This window comes from Poecile atricapillus, chromosome 2, assembly GCF_030490865.1.
Source record: "Poecile atricapillus isolate bPoeAtr1 chromosome 2, bPoeAtr1.hap1, whole genome shotgun sequence".
NCBI classification, from domain to species: Eukaryota; Metazoa; Chordata; class Aves; order Passeriformes; family Paridae; genus Poecile; species Poecile atricapillus.
Window position 1 is genome coordinate 68,183,916 of NC_081250.1, and position 27,899 is coordinate 68,211,814.

A 27,899-nucleotide genomic window follows, 5' to 3' on the forward strand; every position below is an offset into this window, starting at 1 on the left:
TGCTGCAAGGAGAATTTTCTGTAGCCTGTAGGGACTGTGATGAAGAAGGGGTAGGAAAAAATGTCTGGAAGGCAGTGAAGAAAGCTCTCCCAAGTGCTACTTAGCTCTAATGTGTCCCTGTTTGTACTGGATGATACTTCCTTGTTTGCCTGTAGCTCCTTCTCACTGGCTGAGCATGTTTCAGAGGCTTAGGGATTCTGACTCAATTTCCTATGTGCCTCCATGCTGAAAGATAGTCTTCATTTGTTATTGAACAATGCTGAAAACTCTATCAGAGAGAAGTGACAGTTTACTTAAAGCTGCTCGATCAGTCAGAAACCAAGTGTTGAGTGTTGCCTCTCCTTGGAAATTGGCCTCTGAGGAAGAGGAGCTGTATGTTGCCAGCTCAGTTCAGAGGTCACATATCAAATACTTGCAACAACGTCCTCTCTGAGTTTCTAATTCAGCATTATTAATTGGTATTATTTAGCAACTATGTTGGAATGAGTAAAAATTCCTCACATTTTTTAGCTGCTTGTACATTTTTAGTGGGGACATAGTAACAAAATTAAATTAGTTGCTCTGAATTACATGGACTCAGTCCTCTCTGCATTTAAGAGTTTCAGCACAGATTGGCTGCTGTGTGATGAGGATAGCTACTGGGCAGGGGTTATACTGAGTTGTCTTTGATCTAAAGTCTCCAAGCACTTACTCTATTGAAATGGGAAACCATCATGTCCTTGTGCATAACTGGATGAGTTCACCTCCTGCTCTTCAAGGAGAGACCATGATGAGATCTGCTGCTGCAACCCACAGCCTTTTCCTCCCTGTCTTGCACCTCCCCAATCTTATGAAAAATCTCTGTAAGGCTGCTGCATTAGTGCCGCCTCTGCCCTTGAGGCTGATAGCTTGCCAGTTTGATATGAAATTACTCTTCTGTCCTTTCTGTCCTTTGTTTTGCCATGAAAGGTATCAGATCTATGCCATAATACATCACTCTCTTTCATCCTTGTCCCCATTATTTTCCTCCATTTTTGATCTCTCATGAAAGGTTATTTTTCAAAAATCAGCTCCATCCTTAATTTTTTTTATTTTTTTTAGCAGGGAGATGAAATGAAATTTTTTTAGGGGGGATGGGGTGGTAGATGAAATGAACAATCCAGTAAGTTAGTATTAGCTTATTTTTCTCTTCCATACTTAATGTTTCTATAAATTTTTAGGTTGGGGGGAGCACTAACTCTTTTCCTTGGACCTCTTGTACACCATTTGCTTTTACATTTCACCTAGTTAACCTTGTATTGAGACTTACAGCTTTGATTTCACTTATAGCCACCTTAAGAAACAAGACCAATCTTAATTAAGAGATAATAAGAAGATCCACAGACTCCCTAGGTAGCTTTTCCAGTAGTTCATCATTCTTATTATTAAATAGATATTCCAATTTGGCATGCCTGGCTGCGGCTTCCAGGCATTGCGTCTTATTATGTGGTTTTCTACAATATGCTAGAGGACTTATAGTACTTTAGCCCTTCTGTCCAGGAAACTGAATCCTCTCTGTGGTTGAGTTCTGCAAAGGTTGAGGTGAACAAGCTCGTCTCTGGGTGAGTTCAGTTTGTGTTCTGTACCATCTACAATGTCACATGAACTATGAGCACTAATCTAGACTTGGACTTGACAAGCACTAAAGCTAACATGTCCTACATTAAAGACCTAGGACAGCCCCAGGTTTAAGTCTTATTCTAAAATGCTTCATGTTTGTGCTCCACATCTCTGTTCTTGCTGTTACAGAAAGTAAGGTCCAGACTTGCTTTAATAAAGAGCAAATTAAGCATTTAAAGTATGCCCATTAAATAATCACCATTCATTCTATGTACCAAATAAGACAAAAGATCTTATGATTGAAAAAGTGCATATTGTTTAAAGACTGCAGGTATGGAAGACTTTAAAAAACAATGGGGGCTGGGGAATTGATGTAGCAATACAGTGCAACCAGTGTTAACAAAACATAAATGGACTTTGTGATCTGTTCAGGGATCTGTTTCATGAACTAACACAGCAGCTGCTGGCTATATCTCTGTGGACTGACATAGAGAAGACACTCCCTACCCCATCTCTCTATCTGTTTAAAGAACAATTTTATTTTTTCTGGGAAGTGTATGCTTATTATATTAGACAGATAAACCACATCATTCTATTGTACTCAAGAGTTTATAGAAAATTTAGCATGTTGCTAAGTCAAAACTGTAAGGCAATGCAATAAATTTTAAGTAACTTTAAAGATGACAAATATGTTGATGCTTGCTTTAATTACAGTTTCATTTTGCTTCCACTGAAATGGTGGTTGCTGTATCAAGGAGCAGAAATCCAATCTAACTGCACCCCATTAAGTAGTTAGCTTTTTTTGACAATTAAAATTAATAATTATGAACACTAATAAACACCTAGTCTCTATGTATAGGTTAAATAATTACCTGCTCCAAAACATCTGCCTGAAAAATCTGTAAATCTGATGGAACAGGAAGTGTTGTCCCTAGAAAGAAGAGTTTGGCATAATTCTTCAGTCAAAAAACTTCCAGTAATTCTTCTTTCATAGATACTGCACACTGAGATTATGTCAATATGAGGAAGTCAGAGTGACAAGGAACATTTGCAGGCACTGGGATACCATCACCTATGCTACAGAGCTGCTCCAGTGCCCCCCAGAAACAACCTGAGTGCTGAATGCACAACATTTTGGAGGTTTAAAGAATTTGCTATTCAGGCTGCAGTATGCCAGTTTAACCTCAGCATGCAGAACATTTCTAGGCACATTTAGCCTACTAATATAAACACAGCCTAAGAGATTCAGAATGTATTGACACTGAGTCCCCAGAGTGAGGAGAATGGGTCTTCAGTCAAGAGGTAATAAAGCACCTTTCCCTTCCCAAAACTCTTTTATTCTTGAGTTTTTAATTTGGACTGCATACTGATTTAACTTATTTTTTCATTATTTCATAAAGCAGATGAGATTCTGTCCTGCTTTAAGACAAATCTGGGAGGAAACCTCTGAATGGTGTCTCTCTAGAAGGCATATTCAAGTGGCCCCTTCCGCTACTGGTTCGGGAAAAGATTTTCTTGGAGAAAAGTGGAAAAAACCTGTTTATTTAACAAGAAAAGTATTCTGAGCATAAAAATATTAATAATATTAACAGTAAAACCTCCTGCTGTTCTGAAGAGATGGCAAATTCAGAAAGTCCTTGCTGTGAGCTGGGCTCGCTCAGTCTCTTATCAGTCCCTCCAGTGCTGGAAAATACCGGGGCCCAGGCTCTGGTGGGCCATAGGTGTGAGCTTCCAGTGCTCTTCTGAATTTCTGGTCCAGAGCAGGGCCATACAGTCCCAGAGAAAGGGAAAAAAACCAAAACCAAACCAACACAGTCCAAGATACTCCTCTGCCTCAGCTTGCTTTTTAAACTAACTAAAAGCAAAGAAGAGCTCTCTCCCAGTGTCCCTGCTGCAGACGACAGAGTCCCTGAGAAGAAAAATGTGTGGGAGCAAGTCCAGTTTCTGAAAACAAACTGCACACTTCTTCTCCTCACCCTTTGCTGTCACAACCAGTCTTAAAGTTGCAGAACTTGATAACCAGCATAAACAGAACAGGCAACTGGGGATACAAGCATCATAAATTCACCCCAGGACATACTCTTACCCTGTAAAATCTTTTCTACCAAACAATGTAAAAAATTAATGCAACATTATAACTATAAAATATAAGTTATAAACTTTTAAAGCTAGAAATAGGTTTTGCTTTTATTTATGCTGCTGTTCTGCATAATTCTAGACATCTATATTTAATAAAAATTATAAAAATATTTAAAGTGTATTATTGACTAAGACCAGTCAAATACTGGTGTAATTAATTATTGGCACTTCTGGCAAAATGTAAGGTTTGATTTTGGTTTCTATACAAGTTTTTCAAGCAGTAAGTCAATCTTCAGAACTGAACAAGACTACCAACATGTTTCAAGACTAGAATGCAGAAATTTTATGTAACACATTCTCCTTGAATTTGTATTTGTCTTGCATTGTGTTATCTTCAGACAATCATTCTATTTGAAAGGAAGATGCTTTTTTTTCTTTTTTTTTAATCCTATGGAAGACCAAATATTGTGACATGAACTTTTTGATTTATTGGAGGTATTCACTGAGAACTGGTTGGTTAAAAAGATATGTTCCCAAAAGTCTGTGCAAAAAGGAGAGCTCTAGAAAGTCTGTTCTCAGTAAACTTACTCTTCTTGGATTTGCATCAAAGTACTAAGGAGATCCAGTCTTTGGCAGCCAAAGAGGGCCTTGGCGAGTTTTCCAACTGTAGCACCTTTAGAGCCTTCCCTCATTACCCATTTGAGCAGCATTTGGTAAACCTTTTCTTTTAGTCCATCTCGTTCATAGTCATGATCAATTTCATCTATTTCGGGATCACTGAAGCCCAGTTTCCGAGCACAGTGCTTCCACTGCTTAGCCAGCTTTTCTCTCACTAGATTCAAATGCTTTTCTGTCAGGACAGTAGTATTGTCTGCAAAAAGAAGAGTGTAAGAGAATTGCATCATTCAACAGTTCTTCTGCTCCTTTCACTCTCTCTCTTCTATCCTTCCCCAACTATTTATTGGTAATATCTGGAGACAAAATCTTAGTGATGCAATCAGATGTGGATTTTATATGGAAGCAGCATAACCCAGTGAGGCAAGAACTGTCCAGACATGTGTATTCACAGGTCAGTTGCTGGACTTGCTCTTTGATCTGAAGCTATCAGAGGTTGTCACTTAAACCTGCAAGATTGAAGAAAAACCTTTCTATAGTTCTTAGAATTGTATAGGTTTTATATTCTGAGATACAAATGTCATTTAGGATACAGGGGATAGTTTAATTCAGTACTGACCAATGAAAATACATTACATTTCAAAATTGTCCAACTTCTATCTGAATGAAGTTGTTGTGGCTCTTGAATATATGGTTTAACTTTTAATTTTCCCTGTGTTGTGTCAGGCACTGGACTCTATAATCTGCATGGGTCCATTCCAACTCGGGATATTCTATGATTTAAACTAGAAGTCAGGTGAGGATCTCCAATCTTAGCCTTGCTTCTACCCATTTGAGTGTTTTATACATTCCAAACCAAATGATTCTCAAACAATTATATGGGATGAATACATAAAAAATAGGGAGCTATTCTCTTACCAAATATACCCATTGCTTTATAATGTGTATAAATTACTTCCATAGCAACAGGACAAGTGCTGACATGCGGGTTCTGCTCTTCAATCTTCATGTGACTGAAGGATCCAATTTGAATTCCAGAGCTGTTATTTATGTTGTACTTGATTGAATCATCTGTATGAGGAACTTTAACACAAATTTACAAACAACAGCATTAGGTTCAAATATCAAGAAGTAACATAAGAAGGAAGAAGTTCTACTAATAAGGGGAGTGATATTCATTGCACTTGATGTAGAAATAGCCATTTACTGGCAACCGTGCTGTGAGCGTATTTTCACTGTGCAGTGTGACACCAATGTACTTTAGTGAAAGCCCAGTCTATTTTAAGACAGAGTGCCACAACCAAGCTGATAGTTACTAGACTGTAAATAATGTTCTCTGTGCCTTGGGAATGCATAGTAGCAGTCTTGCTTTCTGCTGCCTAACAGCTTCAGGAGGCCAGCCTTGACTCAAACACTCCTTTCGTTTAAATCTTAAAGCCTAACTTCTGCCTCTCAGCTCTACTTTTCATAGATGTAAGTTCAGATTTACAGTCATGACTTCTGAGTTCTGTGAGACTACAGCAAATCATTTCATGTTGCTCATAAGATATGATTACTAAACCACATAATTTAATCTTTTGTTTACTGTTGTCTGATTTACACATGGAGCATTAAGCTAAGTCACTATTCATGTTAGCTGATGTCAGTTTTCTGTTCTCTTGACAGTGTTTTCTGAGCTCTGCTTGGATAATCATCCACTAAATATTCTAACTCTAGCTTAAATGGTAAATCTCACAACCTGGGTCTAAAACTGAAGTACAGATACTTAGAATGATACAGCAAGCTCTGCACTTCACCTGAAATCATGGTTATGTTCTTGTTACACACTCAATTGCAATGTGAAAGTGTGAAAATCTGTTATGTATGAAAATCTAAGTGCACTTAATATATGCTAACCTGAGACTGCAAGTCAGAAATATTATATGCATGATTAGATTGATGAAGTTGCAAAAAAGGAAAGCATTTTATCATGTCTCATAACATTATTACTTCTACTCATAACATTATGATTCCTGTATCTTTTTTTTTTAAGAGCTAGAGGACTCAGGAAACACATTGTATTTGTAGTTAAAAATATAAAGAAACCTCATGTTTGCTATATTCTTATCTAGCAATAAAATGAATTTAGCATAAGATATGAAAATGTATACAAATAATTTGTCAATACTACAGTATTAACAGTAAAAATTACTGTGCTTATAAATCTCCTTTCCCAAACCTTTACACTTAGCAGCTTCTCAGGTTTGGGTCATCATTTAAGGGATGCAGACCCAAGAAAACAGAAACCTGCTCTTTCATGTTTTCTTTGTAGTATAGACCACTTAGAAACTGGACAGGCCTTTGAAAGGGTTAATTAAAGAATTCAGAGTGCTCCAAGCAACACAACTTGAAAAGAGCATACATTAATAACTCCTGAAGGATATTACATTATTTTAGGGGTTCAAGGCAGTAGAACTGTAGAGACCTGTGTCCCAATGAAGGCCGATCAGTGTGAAGCCTGTAGCTAGAAATTTGTATTAAAATCCAGAGCAAGATAGGACAAAGTGTCCCAAATGTGTGCGTGATTCCAGAGCTGGGGAGAGTGACAGCAACTTGAAGATCAATCTAAGAAAGTGACTAGTTTAGGTGTCCAGGAGATTTTAAAATTCTTACATAAAATAATGTATTGTCCTTGATTTATCAAATACACATTTCATGGTGTGTTTAGGTCTTGCTAGAGATAGGAACTAGTTTTTACCTACTGATACTGAAAACTTCAGCTATGGTTAGAGGTATTTAGCAATAACAGAAATTATTTCAAGTTTCTGAAGTATTTTGCTTCATTGCTCAGGATGCAATGCACAGCCTGTTGCCTACCAGGGCAGATGAAGGCCACAGCACTTACCTGGACTTACTTTGGATGCACTAGGATAGTATGGAAACGTTCCCCTTGTGAAAGAAGTGGAATCCCTGTAACCTGTAGAAAGAACAAAAAACCAAAGAAATGCCAAAAGCATTACGTAACTAGAAAAGTAGATATACATAACAGTGACTTCCATATTTGTAAAATGTGAGTATACAGTACTCTTAAATACAGAGATGAGAAGCTTTTTAAGTAGCAGGATTATGTCTCCATTAATAACTTTAGTTTAAGCATGATCTTATTGTGGTTTTGCTGAGTTACTAATAACCTTAACCATCCTTGGATCTCAGTGAGGACAATGGGCTTCCACATGGGTGTAGGAGTATCTGGCAGTGTGGGATCACAGCACACTGCAGTTACAAACTGAGCTGCCTTGTATGAGGTATTCAAACGGGCAAATTCCAAACTCCCAAGTGTGAGTTTTCGAATGCTCACAGATGAGTTCTGCAACTCATACCAGGGCAGCAAGAGCAGATGGGTTACAGTCACTCAGCAAGTCAATGAGGAGCTGAAATGCAGCTCTTGTGCACCTCTGGTATCTGCTACACTATTTCATGCAGCTTTCCTATAATAACTGTTTTCTTTATTTCCTTCAAACAGAAGGTTTTCCTGTATTAGTGATGAAAATTCTAATGCCTGCCTTCTGGCATGACAGCCCTCCAATTCATTTCAGTAAATGAACTCACATAAACAACTAATCACAGCCTCTGCATAAATAATTTAACAGAATAACACCTTTGTGGCATTCTGCTTGTAAAAAGCTAAGCATCCTTCATTTTCTTGTGAGATGACCTGGAAAATAACACCATGCTAAAAATATCCAAGAGTAGGAGCAGGCATCTCATGCTGTCTCTAGTTCCTCAAAGTTATATCTTGTATATCTTATCTCCAGTTACCACTTATTTATATGTTTTGTTAATGCCCAATATTCTCTTCCTTCTTTGTCTCCATACCTTTTTACTCCATGGCTTACCAGCAAACACCAGCAGAAGCTCTCCCTGAGCACCAGGCAGAGCTCTCTGGAGAAACCAGTTACAAGCCTTAGCTCCTTGCTGGCTCCCTAGGTTTGAAAGTCTCTCAGCTTGCTGCAAGTCAAGCTAAAAAATACCCATCTATTTTCTGAAATGCTACATGTGTTGCATGAGCAGAACCTATGGTAGGAATGTTACGGTTTTGGGAGTCAAAGTTCTCAGCTTTCCTAGAATGACTGGTAGCAGCTCCTAGTTTTGGGAGCTGCTTTAGCAGTACTTGCTGTCTGCTCTTCCTTGGCTGGTAGCTGAAGAGTCAGGTGCTGGGTCTTATGCTCTTCTGTTACACTGATGCTTTAGAAATGGTACATCTGAAATTGGCAGCCTGACATTAGTGAAAGCAGCACAATTAAGTCAAAGCTAGAGCATTTTAACTTTGAGTAAACAAAGAGTTTTTATTTCATTTATTAATGAAATAAATTCACCCCTGCTGTATTACAGAACCTGCAATAAGCAGGTTGTTGAACACCATGACCTACAAAACTCTCCTGATGACTTCACTGAATAGAGGAAAAGTGTGTTTTCAGAAACATAAGTGTTGGGGAAGGAGGAATCTCACCTGTATCTGTGTCTGAATTCTTTGAATACCGGTTTACATTTGTCTGTGACTGCTGGTTTTGTCCAGATTCTGGCACAGGAGGTTTACTTAGGCTAAAGTTACTGGCTGAACACAACCCATAGGCATCCACTGGGTTTCCTGTTGGAAGACTGTTGGGACTGGGCCCGTAAAAAACATCTACATTTCCCCTTTTTGGCGTTGTTGCAGCTGCCTGTGGCCAGATATTTGGATCAATGTTTGCCCAGAAATATGGATTAGTGTTTGATCCTGTTTTATCAGCTCTTGGATATAGTTCATTTCTCTGAGAAGTAGGAGATGGCTTTGCAAACGGATCACGGGAAACTCTCCGTCTCCTTTCCTCCTCTATCATTTCAGGGCTGTATACAACAGGTGGAACTGCTTTATCCATCCGGCTCCCAAACGCGTGGTAGTTGTATTCATGCTGAAGTTTTCTTTCCAGATTATCAGCAGATGGAAATGAGGTCTCACAGCTCTCGACAGGCTGGTTCTCAGGGTAGGCAGCAAGCAGGGCTACATTAACCTCACTGGTCATGGGACCTTGAGAGCTGTGTAGAGAATTAGGCTGATCTGAAAGAGAAGAACATTAAATGTTTGAAAACATTCAAATGCAAGTATTTGACTCGTTGCAATGATACTAAAATCTATTAACCTAATTTATTATTATTGTATATCTAAAAGGTTTCAATAAAACATTACTTCCAGCATAAGAAATTCTATAAAATAAAACACAGCTTTATTGACAAGTAGAATAGCTTTTTATTTAGGAAGTACAGGTTTGCTTAAGCTATCTGTGTTAAAATCTCACTATCTTGAGTAGTGTCAGAATTCACTGCATACTAGGCTTATGCTAACATCAGCTGATAATTTTCAGCCATTGAAACAAACAAATCTGGTGGCATTTGTAGGGTCTGATTTACTGGTGTGTCTCCTGTGGCATTAACTGGAGTTTGATCAGTGCAAAACTGAAGTGTAACAGGATGGAAAATAATGCCACTGTAATAACAGGTGTAATTTCATACAGCACAAATAATTTTCCATTAAAATCTTATTTAAAAATAATTATGTAAATTGTCTTGTCTGGGTATTTAGTGATGAATACTCTTGTCCCAAAGAATACATTTTTACAAGTAATGTCTACCAGATAAAATAGTCTGTGCCATCTACATTTTTCAAACTAATTCTCAGTATCAAAGGAAGCTCTACTTCAGAATTGAGCTAGATGGAGTTATAATCTGTATGATGCTGTAGCATTTGAAGACTAAATAAGAAACAAAAATCTGTTTGATACTACTTGTACTTATATTTTCAAGGGTAGTACTGATTCTTTCTTAAAGTTCTGAAAGCTTCACACATTCCTAAAAAATATCATACATTGCTTGTAGCAAGGGACACTTACAGAACACTGTAAAACTGGAATAAAGTATATGTATGGGCTTCTATTTAGCTCAGATAATGCCAGTGAAATGGGTTCCCCCCACCCCAAAATTACATTGTTCCAGCTCATATTAGGCAGGACCAAAACTAGTTCCTTTGGATGGCTATATATTAGTACACCTTCAGTCAGACTTGCTCTGCTTGTTTTGCTACCACTGCTGGAGAGGAAGTGTGAGGAATGGCTAATACAGAAATAACCCCAAAGTGACAGCTCTTAGCAATTCAGTATCAGCTTAAACTATATGGCATCTGTTCTCCAGGGCAAGCTTGAGATGTAGGAGCAGATCCTGTGGGATACTTTTCACTACCACTGTCTGAGTGATGCCCATTGACTAGAGAAAAACCTCTGCCTTTGACTGACAGGCTGGCAAGATGGCATCTTTCTGCAGTGGAGGTTCACAACAAAGTCTTGTACTTAAAACATGAGAGCATCTGCATTCTGCAGCAGTCATACATGATACTTTCTGCTCAGGAATTGTAACTACACTCACTTAAAAAATACAGGAGTGGGGCTCCCTTAAGTGTATCAGTTCTACTGAGGAACAGTTGTAGCAAACCTAGTTTTGGGGAAGAATTTTTAGTTGCATTACATTTAATAATATTAATTTGATCTTGTCTTAGGTAACTCAGCAGAATTTTATTTCCACTGGATTTTTTATTATTTCACGTAATTCAGTGTTTTTGCAAGTAAGATCCTGTGTCCTTTGACATTAAGAAACTTTGGTAAGAGAATTCCAGATACACTCCTACAAAACTCTAGCTGTATCATATTAGATATATTATCACAGATATATTACCAAATATTAGAGAGCCAGCCCTATAAAATCACAAAACATGCAACTTATCCAAGATTTGATGAAAGTATGAGAGAAAAGAGAGAAAAACCCTATCTACTAGTGTTTCTCAGATTCCTTAGGGAGCAAGGTCCTAAAAATACACTTTACAATTATGTATCTTGGTCATATTCAGAGCATTCAAAAGAAAGGATGGAGGGCAAAAAAGAAAAATTAATTAAATTAAAGCCTACAAACCAAGCAGTTGGCATGAGTAAAGAAATGAAAGATTAAGTATGAAAAGTTATTATCAAAGTGACCATTGTAAAGCTTAATGTTGAACAAAATTTTTTGCATGGAAGAGGAAAGCAGAAAAATCTAAAAGGAGATGAGTTTGAACTGTAGATGATGGAAAATTTGAAATTGTAAGTGTGACTTCTAGGAACAAATAACATATCAGTGATTACGATTCTTTCTGAGGTGCTGAATAATTGAGTCTCTTAATAACCCTTAATGGTAAGGTTACTTGCTTTGTACACAACTTCATCTTTGGCAAATACACAGAATAATTATATGCTAGTGACTTACCTACTTGACCATTGCTGGTATCTTCTGGTACAGCATCTATTTGAAGGGATTCCATGCTATGCAGAAGTTCATTTGACTCAGGCCACATTTTCTGCATGTAAGAAAGAACAAATGATTAAATTATAGGCAAAAGCTTAAACAAAGGGAGTACCTGTAGAGTATGAAACAGAACAGATTCACTGTGAAGTGACTTGGATGAACAGATTCTGTGAATCTCTGGGAAAAGATCCCATACTCATTCAGAGAGCACAGCCTGACTGGAAATACCTACTGCTTTGCTACAGGTGGGAAAAATATTTTCTTCAATGAAGTGAGGGAGGACTGCAATGTAACTGCAGTATATAATACTCTGAGTTGACCAAAAAATACCCTTGCCTACATGAATGTAAGCTTAATCCACAGTGGCTATGGTATATGGTATTTATTAGCCAGACTCTTGGCAACGAATCTTGATGAGGGGATGCTGCTGAGGTAAAAGTAGCAAACATGCATCCTGTTCTGTGGATCTATATTTAATAAGTTCATTCATCAATGGGGAAGAAGAGGTGAGAAATAATTAAAATTCAGGAATAGGCACACTGACTTGTATAAAGATGATTAGGAATGAGGAGTTTAGAAGAAATTTTTAGAATGGATCAGTGCAATTTCCTATCTATAACCCTCATCTCACTTAACTAGAGTTAAGGCAAAATCTACTCCTGTTCTACTCTTTTGATGTTTCCATTATTTGGGCTTTGCTGGAAGTTATTTTTTTTTTTAACCTGGAAAAATTATTTCTCAACTTCCCCAAGTGCTGATAAATTGTAAAATATTTTCCAAAAGTAGAGTTTGTGTTAGTGTTTTTTCTTAAAAAACTAATAAAGCCCAAGAAGTACTTCTACAGATTAAAAATCAACAATTCCTACCTATCTCTTCCCCAATAAATTGACTACCCTCGAAAAGCAAAAAGTGATGTTCTAATGCACATTACAACCATAGGTCCTTAGATTTTACTTGAGTAACAGAATTGTTTGAACAGGGGGTTGAACCAAATGACTTCTGGTCCCTTTTGACCTCAACCATTCTGTGATTCTGTGATCCTTTTAGTTAGGAGGCTTCCACGATTGCTGGGCAGACAGCAGGAAGGTTATGCCCAAACCCTCTAAGTCCTGTTGCTACTGAAGCTGTACTAGTAATTCACATAGTGACTTGTCTTGGATCCACTCTTCACAATCTGTGCCCTGACTGTAATGGATGCTTTCCTTCCTGAGAAAATAATAAACTCACAGCCCATTTCAGTAGTCATTTTGTCCCTATGATATGAGAGGTGCATCTGCAGAGAGCTAACGCATCTAGTAAAATTTTCCATTGTTCTGATTTGGGGCTGCTGTCATAAATTAGACATATATACAGCTCACACTGGGAGTTTGATCAAATCAGTCCAAGAAATCTGTTTCATCAGTTTCATTTTGCAAAACTCTGTTGCTTTTTTGAATGGTTACTGGTGCTTTGTAAACATCACATGAAATTTCTTTCATTTCCACAGTTGAAGACTTGGTGAGAAGGAAGCACTTTAAAAAAAAAAAATGAAAGAATGGTTTCACAAAGAAGTTTGTTGTTTGGGGTTTTTTGTTAGTTTTTTTTTTTAGTTAGGAATACAGATATATTGTCTGTGAGTGAAGTCTATACAGTCAAGTAATTAAATTCATAAAATCTGTGATAAAAAGGTTCCATTATCAGCCCAGTTTTTCAAGAAGTTCTGATTCTCTTTTATTCAGTCAGGAAATGATTGTTTTAATCATAATTTTTAAACTTACAGCCAGAAAAGTAAGAGAAACCAACTTGGATACTCAGGAGAACTACCTGAATTTAACCTTTACCTGTTAATATTACTATGGTATAGCTTCTTGGTCTCAAGCAGGGTGAAACTCAACAGAGACTGCCTGAAGGCAGGGCAAAAATTACCAAGAATTTATGAAGTTACTTTAAATCAGATTCTGCCACTTTTGAATTGCTAGGAATAACGTTTTATTTCATGAGTGAGACCTAATGGATATATGAGGAGCTTTTGCAAAGTATCATCATAGAATCAGTTTGCTGTTCAGGTGGAAACAGACCTTGGGCCCACCTCCTGCTCAAAACAGGGTCACTTATGGGATCGGAGTTGGGAGCTCAGAGCTTCGTGCAGTCAGGTCTGAAAACCTCCAATGATGGTGACTAGACAACCCCTTTAGGTAACTTGTGCCGCTGCTCTGCCCTCTTCAGAGGGAAAAGTTTTGGGTTTTTTTCATTTTACTCTTACATCCAGTTTGAGTCTCTCTTGTTTCTGTATTTGTCTTTTTTCCTCTAGTCCTCACATGATGCATTGCTGGGAAGAGCTTGGCTCTATCTTCTCAAAGTCCTCACACATAGGGGCAGGTTGCTATTTCTTTGTCCTCAAAAGACATTGCATGGCTGGGCAGATGTAGTAATCTCTTATTAGGACTAACAAGGTCTGAGCAGATCTGCTGCCTGTGACACTGCTGGTGCCAGGCAGGCTGTGGCTGGTGCCCAGGTTGCTGCTCTCCATCACCCTGAGGTTCTTCTCGGCAGTGCTGCTCCCTGGCTGGGCAGCCCCTAGTTGGCACTGAAGCCAGGGGTTATTTAATCCCAGGTGCAACACATTCCACTTGTGCTTTCTGAATTTCACAAGGTTTCTCTCACCACATTTCTCCAGCCTGCAGCTATTGTCCTTGTCCTTGTGAATGTATTGACTGGTCCTTTTAGTTTGGCATCACCTGCACACCTCATGCATGCTCCATCGCTTTTGTCAGGTCACTGACACAGGAGTAAACCAGGTCACCACCCCCCTGCACTCCTGCAGCTGCTTCTGGCCTGCAGGTGAAGTAGGACCCATCAACTGCTCCCCTCTGGGACTTGCCATCCAACCTGTTTTTCTGCTCATCCAGACAGCAACCTCTGAACTTGAATACAAGAGTAGTTTGGGAGAGAGTGTTGAAAACCTTCTGAAGGTTGAGATAAATTACCTGCTCTGCCCTCATTCACAAATCCAGCCATTTTATCAAAAGGAAATCACATCAGTCAAGCATGATCAGTCTTGAAGTGGCAGAAGCTGCCCATAATTGGGGCTGGGAAGAACGAATGTAGGCAACCTTAAAATGCTTAGAAATCTACTCACTTTTAAATTTTTCAGATCTTCTTCTATATTTTTTCCTAGATTTTGATAGTAAAATGGCTTGTATCTTCCACTGATTTCTGCAAAAACAAAAGAACTAAGTGAAAGCGGGTTTCAATGGAAAGTAAAAGTGACTTGTACTGTTAACAATCTTGATGGAAAAGGATTGAAGAATGGAGACTTCTATGATGACAGAAACAAGAAAGGTATACATACATTTGTAATTTGTTCACATGGTACATTTAGTTGTAAACACTAACAAGAACAGGGTGACTTCTAGGGATTTGTTGTTGTTGTTGTTGTATTGCTTTTTAGGGTGAAATCTGTCTATGATCAGTAGCTGAGAGCATCTTTCCTTGAGTGGTATATGGGAAAATTAGAAGCTAAGACCCAATACAAACATAGGCTTAATCTATTAGCAGTAGATTATATATGTCAAATATGGATATAGTAGGTGGATTCCTCATGGGAAACAAATTTCCTCTGAGTATTTAAGTATATGCCTGCTGTATATGAAGCTGTTGGGGTCCCTCTGAATACAAACCTCAGTTTCCTGTTATTTGTTGGGGTCTTTTTTGTGGGTTGGGTTTCCTTTCCTCTTTTTGTTGTTTTGGGGTTTCCTGGGTGGTTGGTTTGTTTTTTGGTTTTTGTTTTTTTTTTTGACACTATGTATTGAGGCAGAAAGAAGAGACAGTGAGATATAGAATTTTGACTTATTTGCTCTTAGTCTCCTTCCCAGACCATTCAGCCAAGACTTCTAGCAATTGGAAATGTTTTGCCGTCTGACCATATGAAAGGATGATTAGCTATCAAAGTCACTCAGATTACTTATGGAAGGATAACTAGGACAGCTTTTGAATCTAGAGTATTTCAAATAGCATATTTTCTCAGTCATGGTCAAAATATACTATAGCCCTTGATGTCAGTTTTTATGTAAATTTCAGCAATAATATTATATTATGCTGGAAATAAATTATCAGGGACAAAGTGTCTTAATTAGCTCCATTCACTTACTAGGATTTCTCAAACCTCAAAATGCTGGATCAGATTGCATTTTTGGTTACGGTACAGAGAGCATGCTTTACAGAACATGTGCATTGCTATTTCAGTTTAGGTTTAAAAAAACCCCAACCTTATTTCAAGAGGAAAATACACACTCAGGTTTGTTTTGCTTCATTATAAATGATCAATTGATGCAAACAAATATGAATCCTAAAGTAGTGCCTTACCTGCAAAGGTTGGACGTTTCTCTGAATCTTCATCCCAGCATTGCTTCATTAAGTCAATAATTTCCACTGGACATTTATCAGTGATCTCCTTTATGTCTGGTCTGTTTCCATTCATGATGCCAAAGCAAATCTGGGTTTCATTTATACCATCTGAAAAACAAAATTTCCTATCAGGTTCTGTCTATGGGTTTTGCTACCTATCCATAGGTAAAAGAAACAATGAATTGGCTCCCTGTGTGTTTATGGGTATGTAAAATATGACTTCAAAGAGGTCCAGGTTACAGCTACAAATATTTTATATTAGTGAATTTGAATCCACTGCCCTGACTTCTGTGGTTCAGAGATTTATTTTAAGATTAGTGGATTTACTTTTATATGTAAGACGTGCAGTGTAAGGGTGACAGCTCTTTAGAACCTGCATCTCAGGTGCATCAGCTCTGCACTAGATATGAACACAAAGATGGCCACATTTAGCCATTTAAATAGCAAAAAATCCATTCAAAATTATAAACATGTTATTCTGCAATTCCACAGTTGGCTCCTATTGTTCTACGTAAGCCCATTGGTGCATGTTGAGAAATCAGCACCACACAGCTGAGAATTGGTAATGGACTGTGAAATCATTCTCATTTCCATGTTTAACCAGTCCAGTTCAGGAAATAGTGTCTATCAAAGTTTCCATCCTGGCCCACCTGAGATTTGCCTAATTTCTGCCAAGTCTGGTCTGTGCCCACACCATGTAGATGTGAGTAGTTTCAGCTCATGGCTGCATTTTATTCAGGTGTTCTCATCCATGCTTAGAAGGACGTAGGAATGATGCAACTTATTTCTCTCACTGGCCATGAGGTGCCAAACCAGTGTTACTCTAGGCCATGGATGATGCAATCTACTAATCTCAATTTTATAACATTAAATGCTTAATATTTGTAACTTATTTTTCTGATAGCATCCTTTGGGAAGTAACGTACTTTCGTATGGCTCTTTGCTAGCAAAAATTGCCCAGATCACAATGCCAAAGCTGTAAACATCTGATTTCTCCACTGGTTTAGCATTAACAGAGCGTAAATGCTCTGGGGCCATATAGAAAAGTGTCCCAGCATTGTTCTGGTAAGCGCTCTTCATTTGCTTCTGTCGGACTGTTTCTTCTTGGGTCAGCCTACTCCAGCTCTTAAAGGAGGCAACGCCGAGATCTGCAATCTGAAAAATGAGACACTTCAGAGCTAGTGCTGTAATGAAGACGAGATAAACAAGTATTGCACGCAGTGCTCAATTTTATCAAGACTTAATACTAATCTAACAACTTATCTAAAAATTAGTAAGTGAAAAAATACAACTCAGGAAAACAATTTTATTTTTTTCTTGTTTTTCTTTGGGTTTGTTTTTTTTTTGTTTGTTTTTTTTTTGTCCCAAAAAAAGTATCACTGCCAATTGGGAACCATTAGGTTGAACTTTTATTATTAATTGTGGAACACTTGCACAATGTGAGGATAGAAGAAATTTAGTTTCACTCATATTGACAATCGTATTTGAGGCCTGCTTTCAGCACTCATGGGAGAACAGAAGATTCATAGGAGAAGAATCTAACATTCAAACCTAGAATCAATCTATGAGATGGGCAGATATGCCTCCTTCCTTCACCGCCCTTTCCATTCAGATTCCATTTCATTCAACCACTTCAGATCTTCCTTCAGAAAAGGGAAAGAAGAGGATCTAAAACGATGTGATACATATAACAAAGAGACAAGGGAAAGAATAGCATGGAATAGGTTAAAGCAGAGATACCTGGGTACTGTGTGCTTGACAGTGTGATATTACTGAAACTTTAGGGTGTGGTTTTGCAACTAGACTAATGGCTGGTGGTGAAGAAAGTAATCCTTCCTTCCTTTCCCCCAGTCTCCTGTTATGTGCTCCCTCTGCTCCTCTTGCTCCAGCATTGACACTTACCTGGGAAGACCTAGTGCAAGGCAGTCAAGCAGCTTGCTGAACCAAGTACTCCCCAACAGAAGGATAGCACTGCCAACAAGGTAAATGGTAATCTGCTGGTTTGGTTTCCTAAATCAAGGCACCAGTAGCACCAGCGCTAACACAAGGGAACAGGAGGTCAACAGGAGAGGAAAGCTGAAAGAAATTTGGCCTGTCTCTCTTGGACACAGGCAGCTGCCAGAGTTGTGTAACTCAGTTACTTCAAATAAAAGTGAGGGTGACACCTTGCCTCACTTCTAACACTTTTCTCTCTTATTGCCTCTAACTAGCTAACTGTTCCTCTTGAATTTCTGAGGCCTTGGGCTACGTTTAGAGGTTGTGTATTCAGAAGAAATCTAGCGACATTCTACTGAGGAAGTAGGAGCCCAGGTTCATGTCTACAAGTGAGAGGAGGTCTAGTGATAGAGAAGGATATGACATAAATCTTCCTACATTTACAATTTCCTGGAACTATTTGCCTAATTATTGACAGTGTTAGACACATTCAAGCAGATAGATTGTACAACAGCTGCCTTAAATTATACTTTTGCTCAAGCTCCTTAAGGAAGTCTTATCTGATTCTGAATTTGATCCCATGTTCCAGATAATTTTTTGTCATGAAATGTGATGATAGCCTAGTTTGATCCTGTCCATATAAGCGAGCTGAAAGCCAACTCCCCATACAATTTATATTTAAAGCAGATCATGATGGGGTTTTTATTTTTGGAAAATAAATAAATTTATAATTCTTATCTGCAAGCTGCTCATACTGCACTTGCTACTATATTAACCTTGTTGAAGAACTTCTCACTAATTTATGAGTGAGAAATAGAAAATGAAGAGTTCTCTGAGTTCTGTGAAGAGTTCTCTTCACAGAAATTTATTCTGTAATTTCAGATTGTAATGGGGTGATTATTTCAACAACTCACCTTGACCAGAGACAGGATATTTGATGAGGACTGCGGCAAATTCCCCTCAGGTTTATTCCTCAGTAGCCTCTATATTTATGTGTCTTGATCCAAAACCATACTAAAGTTAATAGAAGGGCTTTGGAATAGGCTTATAAACCATTCTTTGAAGTAGTGTCCTGATGGGGTTTTTTTTGTAGCTCCTGGATGTCATTTTAAAATGATGACTAGGGGAAAAGAGGGATACAAAAGAGGAGAAGATAACAAAAGAAAGGAATAAAAGAAAGGAAGTGAAGGCAGGAGGAGAAATTACAGCAATAAAAGACAAAAGACATTATCCATAAAACATTCTATTTTGTTTCAAACTTTGTATTAACATGTTTTGTCTTTCTAATTGTTCTGTTATTTATAGCTTGTTAGTTCTCAACAATATTATTTTTTAATGCCCTTAGTGATTGTTTTTTTCAATTGGAGGAATGTGGTGCAAATCTCAGACTCGGAGGCTGTATAGGCCACTATAATGAGTGTTAGCGGTCCAGGGCCAATACTTTCTCAGGGATAGTTCACTGAACTACAAAGGCATTATCTACCAATTCCACCAAGTTAGGAACTCTAATCAGCATGACTGAAATGGGTTCTTCAAACCAAATCACCAGCCTTCTCTATTCACATTCTAACAAGTACCTTAATATGGAAGTCTCTGTCCACAAGGATGTTTTCTGGTTTTAGGTCTTTGTGTACAAAGCCTTGCTCATGCAGATAAAGCATTCCTTCTGTGATCTCCAGCACAAAACGCCCTCTCACTGACAAAGGTAGTGAGAGCTAAAAGAAAGAACAAGAAGTGCCATCTATTAAAAAATGCAACTACAACAATCAAATGAAAACTCAGTCTTTAAAAAAAGTTCCTCAGTCGTGAGAGTACCTCTGCTTAAGCTGTGGTAAGAAAAACCTACATTGCCAGTGGGTTGAGGGAGTTGATTGTTGTACTCTACTCCACACTGGTATGGCCTGACCTTGAATACTGCGTGCAGTTTTGGCCACGATTTAAGAAGGATGTAAAGCCATTAGAGAATCTCCAAACAAAGGCACAAAGATGGTGAAAAATCTGGGGGGAAGCCATATCAGGAAGGGCTGAGGTCATTTGGTCTGTTCAGCCTGCAGGAGACTGAGGAAATCCCTCATCATGGTCTACAGCTTCCTCATGATGGGAAGCAGAGGGACTGGCACTGATCTCTTCTCTCTGGTGGTCAGTGATAGAGCCTGTCAGAATGGCATGCAGCTGGATTAGGCAAGGTTTAGGTTGGATATTAGGAGAAGATTCTTCACCCAGAGGGTGATTGTGATTTTTTTGGTTGTCCTGTGCAAGTTGGGCTTGATGATTTTTCAAGGTCCCTTCCAACTAGAGATATTCTATGGTTCTAAGGTCCTTCTTGGATCGAAATATTGGTATTAAAATTACTCTAGAGTCATTCCATATTTAGCAAATTCTCCACATATCTCTACAGCCACTCCTAGAATTTTTTAATCTGTAATTGGTCTGCTCCTCTGTGATACACAGGAAAGCCACTGCCATTGTCTGCTGTCTCTAGAGAAGGCAGTGCTGCCACTGGCTTTTTAATACAAAAAGAGTAAGAAATGAAAGACTCCATTCTCTGGATATGGTAGTAACATCCTGTCCCCTTCAAGCAGCTCACCAGCCCTAAGGGATGAAGTAATTGACTGCTTACATTCTGTAGCACTTTCATCATGTTCCCCCGGTCCACGTACTCCATCACAAGCGAGTAATTTCCATCTTCCAAAATGACACCGAGTAGCTTTACCACACGGTCATGCTGCAGTCTGCGCATAATCCTGCCTTCTTCAAGAAGGGAAACATTGTACCTGTAAAACAGAAATTGCACTGAATTTAGGTGCCGGCCTAGAAAGAACAAAGGGATGAAAATCACACTACTTTGTGATGAAAACCATGGCCAAAAATGTCAACATCCCTAGAACCCCCTGCATGATTAATCATACCTTCTGCTGATTTTGAATTGATACAGATTTGTTCATGCCAGGTTATGTTCTCTAAGATTCTGCTCAAATGCCTTACACAGAGACTGTCTGCTCAGTCTGATTTTAAGGCCTGCTTTTCAGAAACTGCATAAGCATTCTTTTTGTAGGTAGCTGTGGATGCCCGAATCTTTAAACTGGGGTGAGATCTGGGCAGAGCTGAAAGAGCCTTGGAACAAGGAGGATCAAGATCCACTCCACTACTTCTTGTACAGGAAACTTACAGAGATCTTATTTCCAAAGGGCATCAGGTTCAAAACAGATTTCTTACAAGGGAACCACACACATACTAAATGATGACAGCATTTGCTAACAATTACTGGTTTAGGATGAATTAAAAGCCTAACTCTTTACCTCGGCCTCAGTACAACCCATCAATAATCACAGGTACATAGCTGGGAGCTCACTAAGGTTCTTAAAAAAGGATAGCATCCATTACATAATGAATAGAAGGGGTGGTGTTTTTATTACTGCTCCTGTTCTGGTCATCAGACAAAAGGATGTAAGAAAATCTTGAAACTACACTGCTTGCTAATGCTTTCCTACCCTCTGACTTAAAATGAAACTGCTTTCTCTATCTGTGTTCCTCCATATTACCAGAGAAGAAACTGGTTGTTTTGTTTGCGTTAGGATCAGTTAAGAATTTGCTAAAGACTTTTGGTTCAATATTTTAAGAAATAGCAAGATTATGAATCTGTGTAATGAAAAAATAAAAACAGACACAAAAACACACTTCACAGGCTTGTTGTTTTAACCGTAGTCATCCCAAACTGTCATTGTAGGCTGCAAAATACTAGAATATCTTAATTTGTTTTCCACCAGCAAAATAAAATCTCAGTTATCTGTCATAACCCAAAGCAGAAAAAACATGGAATTTTGTCTCTCTCTAGGATGATTTATGGGAGAGTTTTAGGATTGTGTTTCAGATTGTTTAGGGCTGTGATGTGGTAGAGCTGCAATGTGACCTAAGTCCACTGAAATCAACAGCTAGTTCAATCTTTGAATTAAATCAGTGGGCTTGGCTCACTCTGCTCTTTCTCAAGGGAGTGAGGATTATATTCGTGGTATTAACACACATGAGGCTGGAGTCTTACCGACAATTTATATGTGTTTAGTTCCTAGTGGACATCTACAGTTGGGTAATTTCATTGAAAACATATCTGCAAGTTTGAAAATACTGTGTGGCCACTGAGTTCTTGCATTTCCTTAAGTGTGCAACAGTCCTCTTGACTCTAACAATTTGTGATAGTGGCTCACCTTGTAACAAAAACCAGGAACTTCACTGGAACTATGAGTTAAAACTAAAAAAGTTGTCTCAAGAGAGGAAAAAAAAGAAAATTTTCAGGACAGCTGTTACCATTGTTTTCTTTTCCCCACATAAAATATCTCCAGAATCCAAAGATCTGAAATTATTGCACTCCATTTAGGTTTATCTTAATTGAATTTAGAGGTCTTAGACTAACTGAAACTAAAATCAGAACTGAGATTTGTAACTTACTCAGTGCGCTGTGGTCCTGTATACACTTTTTTTAATACTACATATCCATGTTTCTTGTGAAAGCATAAAGAAATTGTTCCAAATCCTCCAGCATCTAATTGTTTTTTTTCAAGCAAATCCTTGGTGTTCATGTGGATGTCTTCCAGAGACATGGCTGCAGTCTTTATGGCTTAGCAATTAAAACAAAATCAAGCACTGTTGTGCTTCTGGACCTGTAGTATAAAGGAGGAAAAAGAAGTGTCATTGTGAAAGCATTTAGCTGTTCCACTAAATAAGTGTACATTTCAGGAGTGGGACAGAAACATAAACTCTCATGACCCTTATGAATGCTGCTGGAAACCAAAAATGCTGTGGTTCTCACAGAATCAGACTTAAAGATCACAATGATTTATCCTGTCAACCCACTATATTTAGTTGATGTAAAACCCTTTCTTCACCTGAGGATCTCAAAGTGCTGTTGATAAATAGTTTTTATCCATACAATATGCCATAGATCGTTACTGTCCCTACACTTCACATGTGCAAAATCCAAGCCCCAGAAAAACCAAGAGCCACAGTCCTAAAGGCAGGTAGTGCCTAATGATTCTGATGGGTATCTTATTTTCTAAATTGCCTGAACACGGACCTGTCAGGTGCCCAGATTCTTATATGACTCTAAGCTACCTTCTAGGCATCTTTGCAAACCTAGCTCTAAAGGGTTTGCTTAAAGCTTAAACCAACCAAATAAAAGGTTCCTCTGGAGGGTGACATGAAGGACTCAGCTTCTGTGGGAAACTTACTTGCACATGAACTCAAGGGGACAAGAGCTAAGGAAAGAGTATGTATGGCTGCTTCTCCTCTGCCCATTAAAAAGAAGAGGAACGAAGAAATTGTGAAGGCTTGTAGAGACTCCTAAGTGCATCAAGACAAAAAGAGAGTTTATGGGATCCTATGAAGTGGGTAAGCAATAGATTAGTAAACAGATAAGTAATAGATAAGTAAATGCCAGTGGATGCCAGAATAATTTTAATCCTTTGATAAAGCTGTGCTGCTGTGAGAAACAATGCTCACTTTAAAATTTTAAAGGTTTATTAAACCTTAACAGAAATACAACCGAAGACTGAATAAGGAAAAAGGACAGCGTGCTGGGAGCTGGTGACGTAGCAGCTACGAGCTAGTTTATAAAATAGCTGCTCTGCCTTTTATGCCCCTGCGGTTGCATCAGGCAAGCCTGGCCCCTCCCGAAGTTTGTCAGTCAACTCTTCTTCGCCATCCATGGATGGAGGCTGCTTTCTTGCAACTTGCTTGGAGGTCAGGTGCTGCCATGCCATGCCCCTTAGCAACAAGCCTTCCCTCTTCCCAAAATGCCCCAGGCAAGGGGCACAGGTACACGTCCTCCCTCCACATGTCCCAACCACCAAGGCTGTTCCGTGGCAACCACACCGGGTAGGGGGGATATGGGGAGAACAGAGGACATCTAAACAACAAAATCACAGTAGCGTAACTATATATCAATAAAACTTTCTTTAACACACACATAATATTCATCCTTTAATTGCGAGAGCCAACCATTGCATTACCCATCTACAACAGTACTCTCTTGCCTAATATGTTTCTCAGGCTAGACAGCACCTGCCTTCAGCATATACCAGCAAGCTGCTTTGCTAGCACTGGTGCAAGCCAGCAAGCTCTGCTTTTATTCCCCTCGCTAAGTTTTTAACTTAAGCACCTTACATCAGGTAAAGAAAGGGTTTGCTGAGAAAAGACAAAGTCCAAGAGACTGGCAGGGCTGTTCACTTTCCATTCATCTTGGGTAACTACTACACAGAGCTGGGGGAAGGGCACCACCTCTAAATGCCACTATCAGCAACAGTAGATTGGCTCATTTCAGTAACTAAGAGCTCTAAATTGTGTAGCAAAGGGACTCCCAAGTTTTTTCAGACCAGCAAATGACTGCTAATTCCTGTAAACTACTGTGCACCTGTATCATTCAATCTCTAATTGAAATGATTGCTTAATGTTGTTGTCAACAGCAGCTGCAGCTTAATTTTGACTGCTTCATTACCACAGCCTCTTTGGGGAGCCTGGGAACTAAGGAGTTAGTGTATGTGGAAAGTAGGTACCTAAGGGAAGAGAGATGTTTCAGTGCTGAGTTGGAAATGGTCTTATCAGTTCAATACTGACAAACCAAAACAGGAAAGACTAAGTTAATTTTTAAAAAAATAAATTAATTATGCCTGTAGAAGAGATCGAGCAAGAGGTTTCTTTTCAAAATACATGTAATGATTCTACAGGCTGTTGTAGTGCAGACAGATATATACATACAATAGATACAACCTCCCTACACCCAGAGAAGTGTCCTCTCTTCAGAGTTTTCTGCTTTGGCTTTATGGACTTCAAAAAAATGCAGGCTTTGTTTTGCTGCAGCGCTAGCCTGTGTTAGGAGCACAGGCCTGAGGAGATGGCTGCATCCGTTTAGTAAGTTAAGTCCTCCAATGCCTAATAATGATTAGAGGAAATTTGTCTTGTTTTGTTTGTTGTGGTAGGGGTTTTTTGGGTGGTTGTTTGTTTTGGGGTTTTTTTGTTTTGTTTTTTTAATTCCTTTACAGCAAATCAAATAGCAGATAACAAATGACTCATAGCAGTGCCACTGCTGCTTTCGTCTCCCTGGAAGTTTCTGCTGGTTGTTCTCTGGATTTGTTGGTGTGGTCATGCTGATCATACTGACTTGTGCAGATGGGCTGTAAATGTACAAGAGACTAAATTCAGTCATGACAGTCAAACATGTCATAAACTAATGTCTTGCTTCTTTATCTGGGTCTCCCTTCCAAGAATTGGTTAGAATTATTCATTATTATTTATTATTATGCTATTATTAATATTATGTATTATTATGTAACTTAATGTATGTTATTTTTTCCATGCTAACAGCAATTATGCATCTAGGTAGTAGTTATAGAACTTGTACATGCTTTTCTTGGGAATGCAAAGTAGCTGTGTATTTTTGAATGGCGAATCTCTAAAGTTGCATTAATACCACTGAGAGCTTGGGATTGGCATTCAATACCATACAATCTGGCAAAAAATATCTCTGCCCAAAACTGCAAGAAATACATAACCTTGTTCTTATTTGCAATGCTAATTATCTTCCTACTGCCACATGTAGTCACTATAACCAGAAGTTTTGGAAATTCAAAAGAAGCAATAACTGCTAAAATCATAATGTATCTGCTGAAGTGAGCTGGGTAATGCTCAAGATGATAGAATTAGATGGGAGGGAGCCTTCCCCATTGGGCATGGTAAGATGCTACTGCTTTTTTTTGCTGTTCTTAATAAATAATGAGGTACTCTGAATAGAAGCTCTCTGATCTAATGACTTATTTTGAACTCAAAGTTTTGTGGATTTTTTTGTTTTTGTTTGGGTTTTTTTTGTTTGTTTGTTTGGTTTTTTTTGAATGAATATCACAGGAAAACAATGTCTAGCCGGCTTTAAAGCAAAGACTACATATGCTAGTATACTATTTAACATAAGATATTGGCTTATGATACCTTGGAATGTCAGATGATGAAAAACCAAGGACAGAAGCTCAAAGACCCAGGTTCATTCCAACCTTACTGCTTCTTATTGAGATACAGGATAATTTATATGTATCTTCAGTATTTAGGACATACCACTTCAGGCATTATGTATCTGTGGTTAAGAGAACAGAAATTTTGTAGCTTAATTTAGTCAACCCTTACAGAAGCTATGCATACTTCTAGTGGTCACTTTACATTCTGTGAAGTAGTCCTCATCTGTATACTTGATTAATTATAAAGCAGTTTCTCCCATATACTATTCTGAACATTTGTATTCAGTTGGGTTCCTATTTACCAAGTACCAGCATGTATTATGAAAGTTTTGAATACCAGTAGCTAGAAGAGAGGAATTTCTGTCCACCGGCATGACTGGTGTTCTTTAAAAAAGGCTAGAAATGTGCTAAATGAGTTTGTGGCATTTTTCTTTTTAACACCATGGTTATGTCCTCTCCTCTAACTCCTAAAGGGCATATAAATTCACAAGAATCATAACCTGGACATTAGGTCATCGGGTCATATTCCTCATCACTGTTAAAATGTGCTTTGCTCAGTTCTTACGATTTGTGACTGATCTGGTGCAGTTACATCAGATCACTTACAGATGTGACCTGCATGGTTAAGGAGGAGCGCTGAGTACATTAGCACAGTAATATGAAAAAACACTGATTGCAGCCTTTATAGTCTAATGATGCTCCCAGCACCTAAGTTCTTAAGAGGTGCTACAAACTTTAATTGGAGAAAGTGAGCACATTTAGAAGTAGCAAAACTCGTGGCCACTGAGTTATCAGTCCATAATGGAAAGGAACAAAGTACAGAAGCCAAAGCTTGCTACAGAAGGGATGCTACAGCTGATAACAAAAATATTGCCTGTGTCAATGATGTTTCAAAAGCTGTTAGGGTATCTCAGATCTGTAAATGTCATAACCCACTCCATCTAAACCTTTCCTTTCTGGTCAGGTTTTTCAGCTGATTAATCTTTTCACTAAGGAATGATTTTTTTTTTCTTCTTTCCTTTTGGAAATAGCAGAGAAAATACCTGTGTCATATCGTCAGCATGTTCCAGAAAGGATCCCGTGGGAAGGGGAGGAGAACCCAATACAAGGGAAACAAAGGTGTTACGCAACACACATTTTCACAGCAGCAAAGGCAGCGTGGGAAGAGGAAAGGATGGGGGTCTGTGCAGTGGCCTGTACCCGTGCAAAGGTGTTACAGTCGGTTCTGGTCACAGAAGCATGCATTCCGTATGGGAATCGGGAAGGCTGTCTCGGCCGAGGCGCCAGGCCAGCCGTAGCTGTCGTAGCTCCGGCTCAGCCCCAGCGCGGCCCCGCTGCTGCCCGGCCCGGGCAGCGCCAGAGGTGTCCGCTCGCCGAGGGGCCGGGAAGCCCTAACGCGGGGCTGCTCTGGCCTAGTTCCTCCTTGGCCAACTTGCTATATCGCCCTTCTCCTCCCGGCGGCTTCCTGCCGCCGCGGCCGCCTCCTCTCGTACGCACCGCTCCCCCGCCCGCTGCTTCCCCTTCCCCGCGAGCCCCCGGTGCGGGATAGGACAGGCGGGACGGAGCGCCGCAGCCCCGCCGGGCTGTCTCGCCTCGGAGCCCATCATCCGGGCAGGCCCCCGGGCACCGCCACTCGGATCACGCAGCGGCGGCGACGCCTTCGCACAGCGGGGTCGCCACCGCGGTTTCGCTTTCGCTGCAGCGGCGCGGCCCCTCCCTCTGTCCCGCTCCGGCGCTCCTGCCTTACCCCTCTCAGGATCCTGCCGCTTCCCCGGGCACCACCGGCAGCTCGCCCCCAACCCGCTGAAGTGACGCCTCGGGCTTCTCTTCACTCGGGGCAGCGGGAGGCGGAGCGAAGGAGGCGGCTGGGCAGGCGTGGGTGCCGCCCAGTGACTGAGGAACTGGCACAGCTGTCTGGGCGCTGCCATTGGAGCCACACCGTGACTGTGTCACTGCTCGGGCTCTGTG

The 27,899-nt window shown here is 39.4% G+C and overlaps 1 protein-coding gene and 1 long non-coding RNA gene across 4 annotated transcripts in view; one reads left to right on the forward strand and one right to left on the reverse strand.

Moving 5' to 3' along the window:
* The window catches only part of LOC131576774 (uncharacterized), a 60,906-nt gene that overhangs the window by 6,476 nt on the left and 26,531 nt on the right, over positions 1–27,899 (forward strand). The gene's annotated exons all lie outside the window — the stretch shown is intronic.
* Positions 1,866–27,886, reverse strand: RIPK1 (receptor interacting serine/threonine kinase 1). Of its 3 annotated transcripts, XM_058833800.1 has the most exons (13): positions 27,679–27,886; positions 25,909–26,050; positions 22,381–22,592; positions 20,558–20,711; positions 19,515–19,652; positions 16,929–17,157; positions 15,961–16,110; positions 14,735–14,811; positions 11,578–11,668; positions 8,762–9,349; positions 7,157–7,228; positions 5,191–5,355; positions 1,866–4,528 (listed from the first exon to the last, which is right to left on the reverse strand). In XM_058833800.1, exons 3-13 carry the CDS (start codon positions 22,530–22,532, stop codon positions 4,242–4,244), a joined length of 2,103 nt encoding a protein of 700 aa, XP_058689783.1. In that variant the 5' UTR covers positions 22,533–22,592; positions 25,909–26,050; positions 27,679–27,886; the 3' UTR covers positions 1,866–4,241. The 3 variants fall into 3 exon arrangements, with proteins under 3 accessions (XP_058689783.1, XP_058689782.1, XP_058689784.1); XM_058833799.1 differs by lacking the exon at positions 25,909–26,050 and having other exon boundaries at positions 27,679–27,885; XM_058833801.1 differs by lacking the exons at positions 22,381–22,592; positions 25,909–26,050 and having other exon boundaries at positions 27,679–27,880.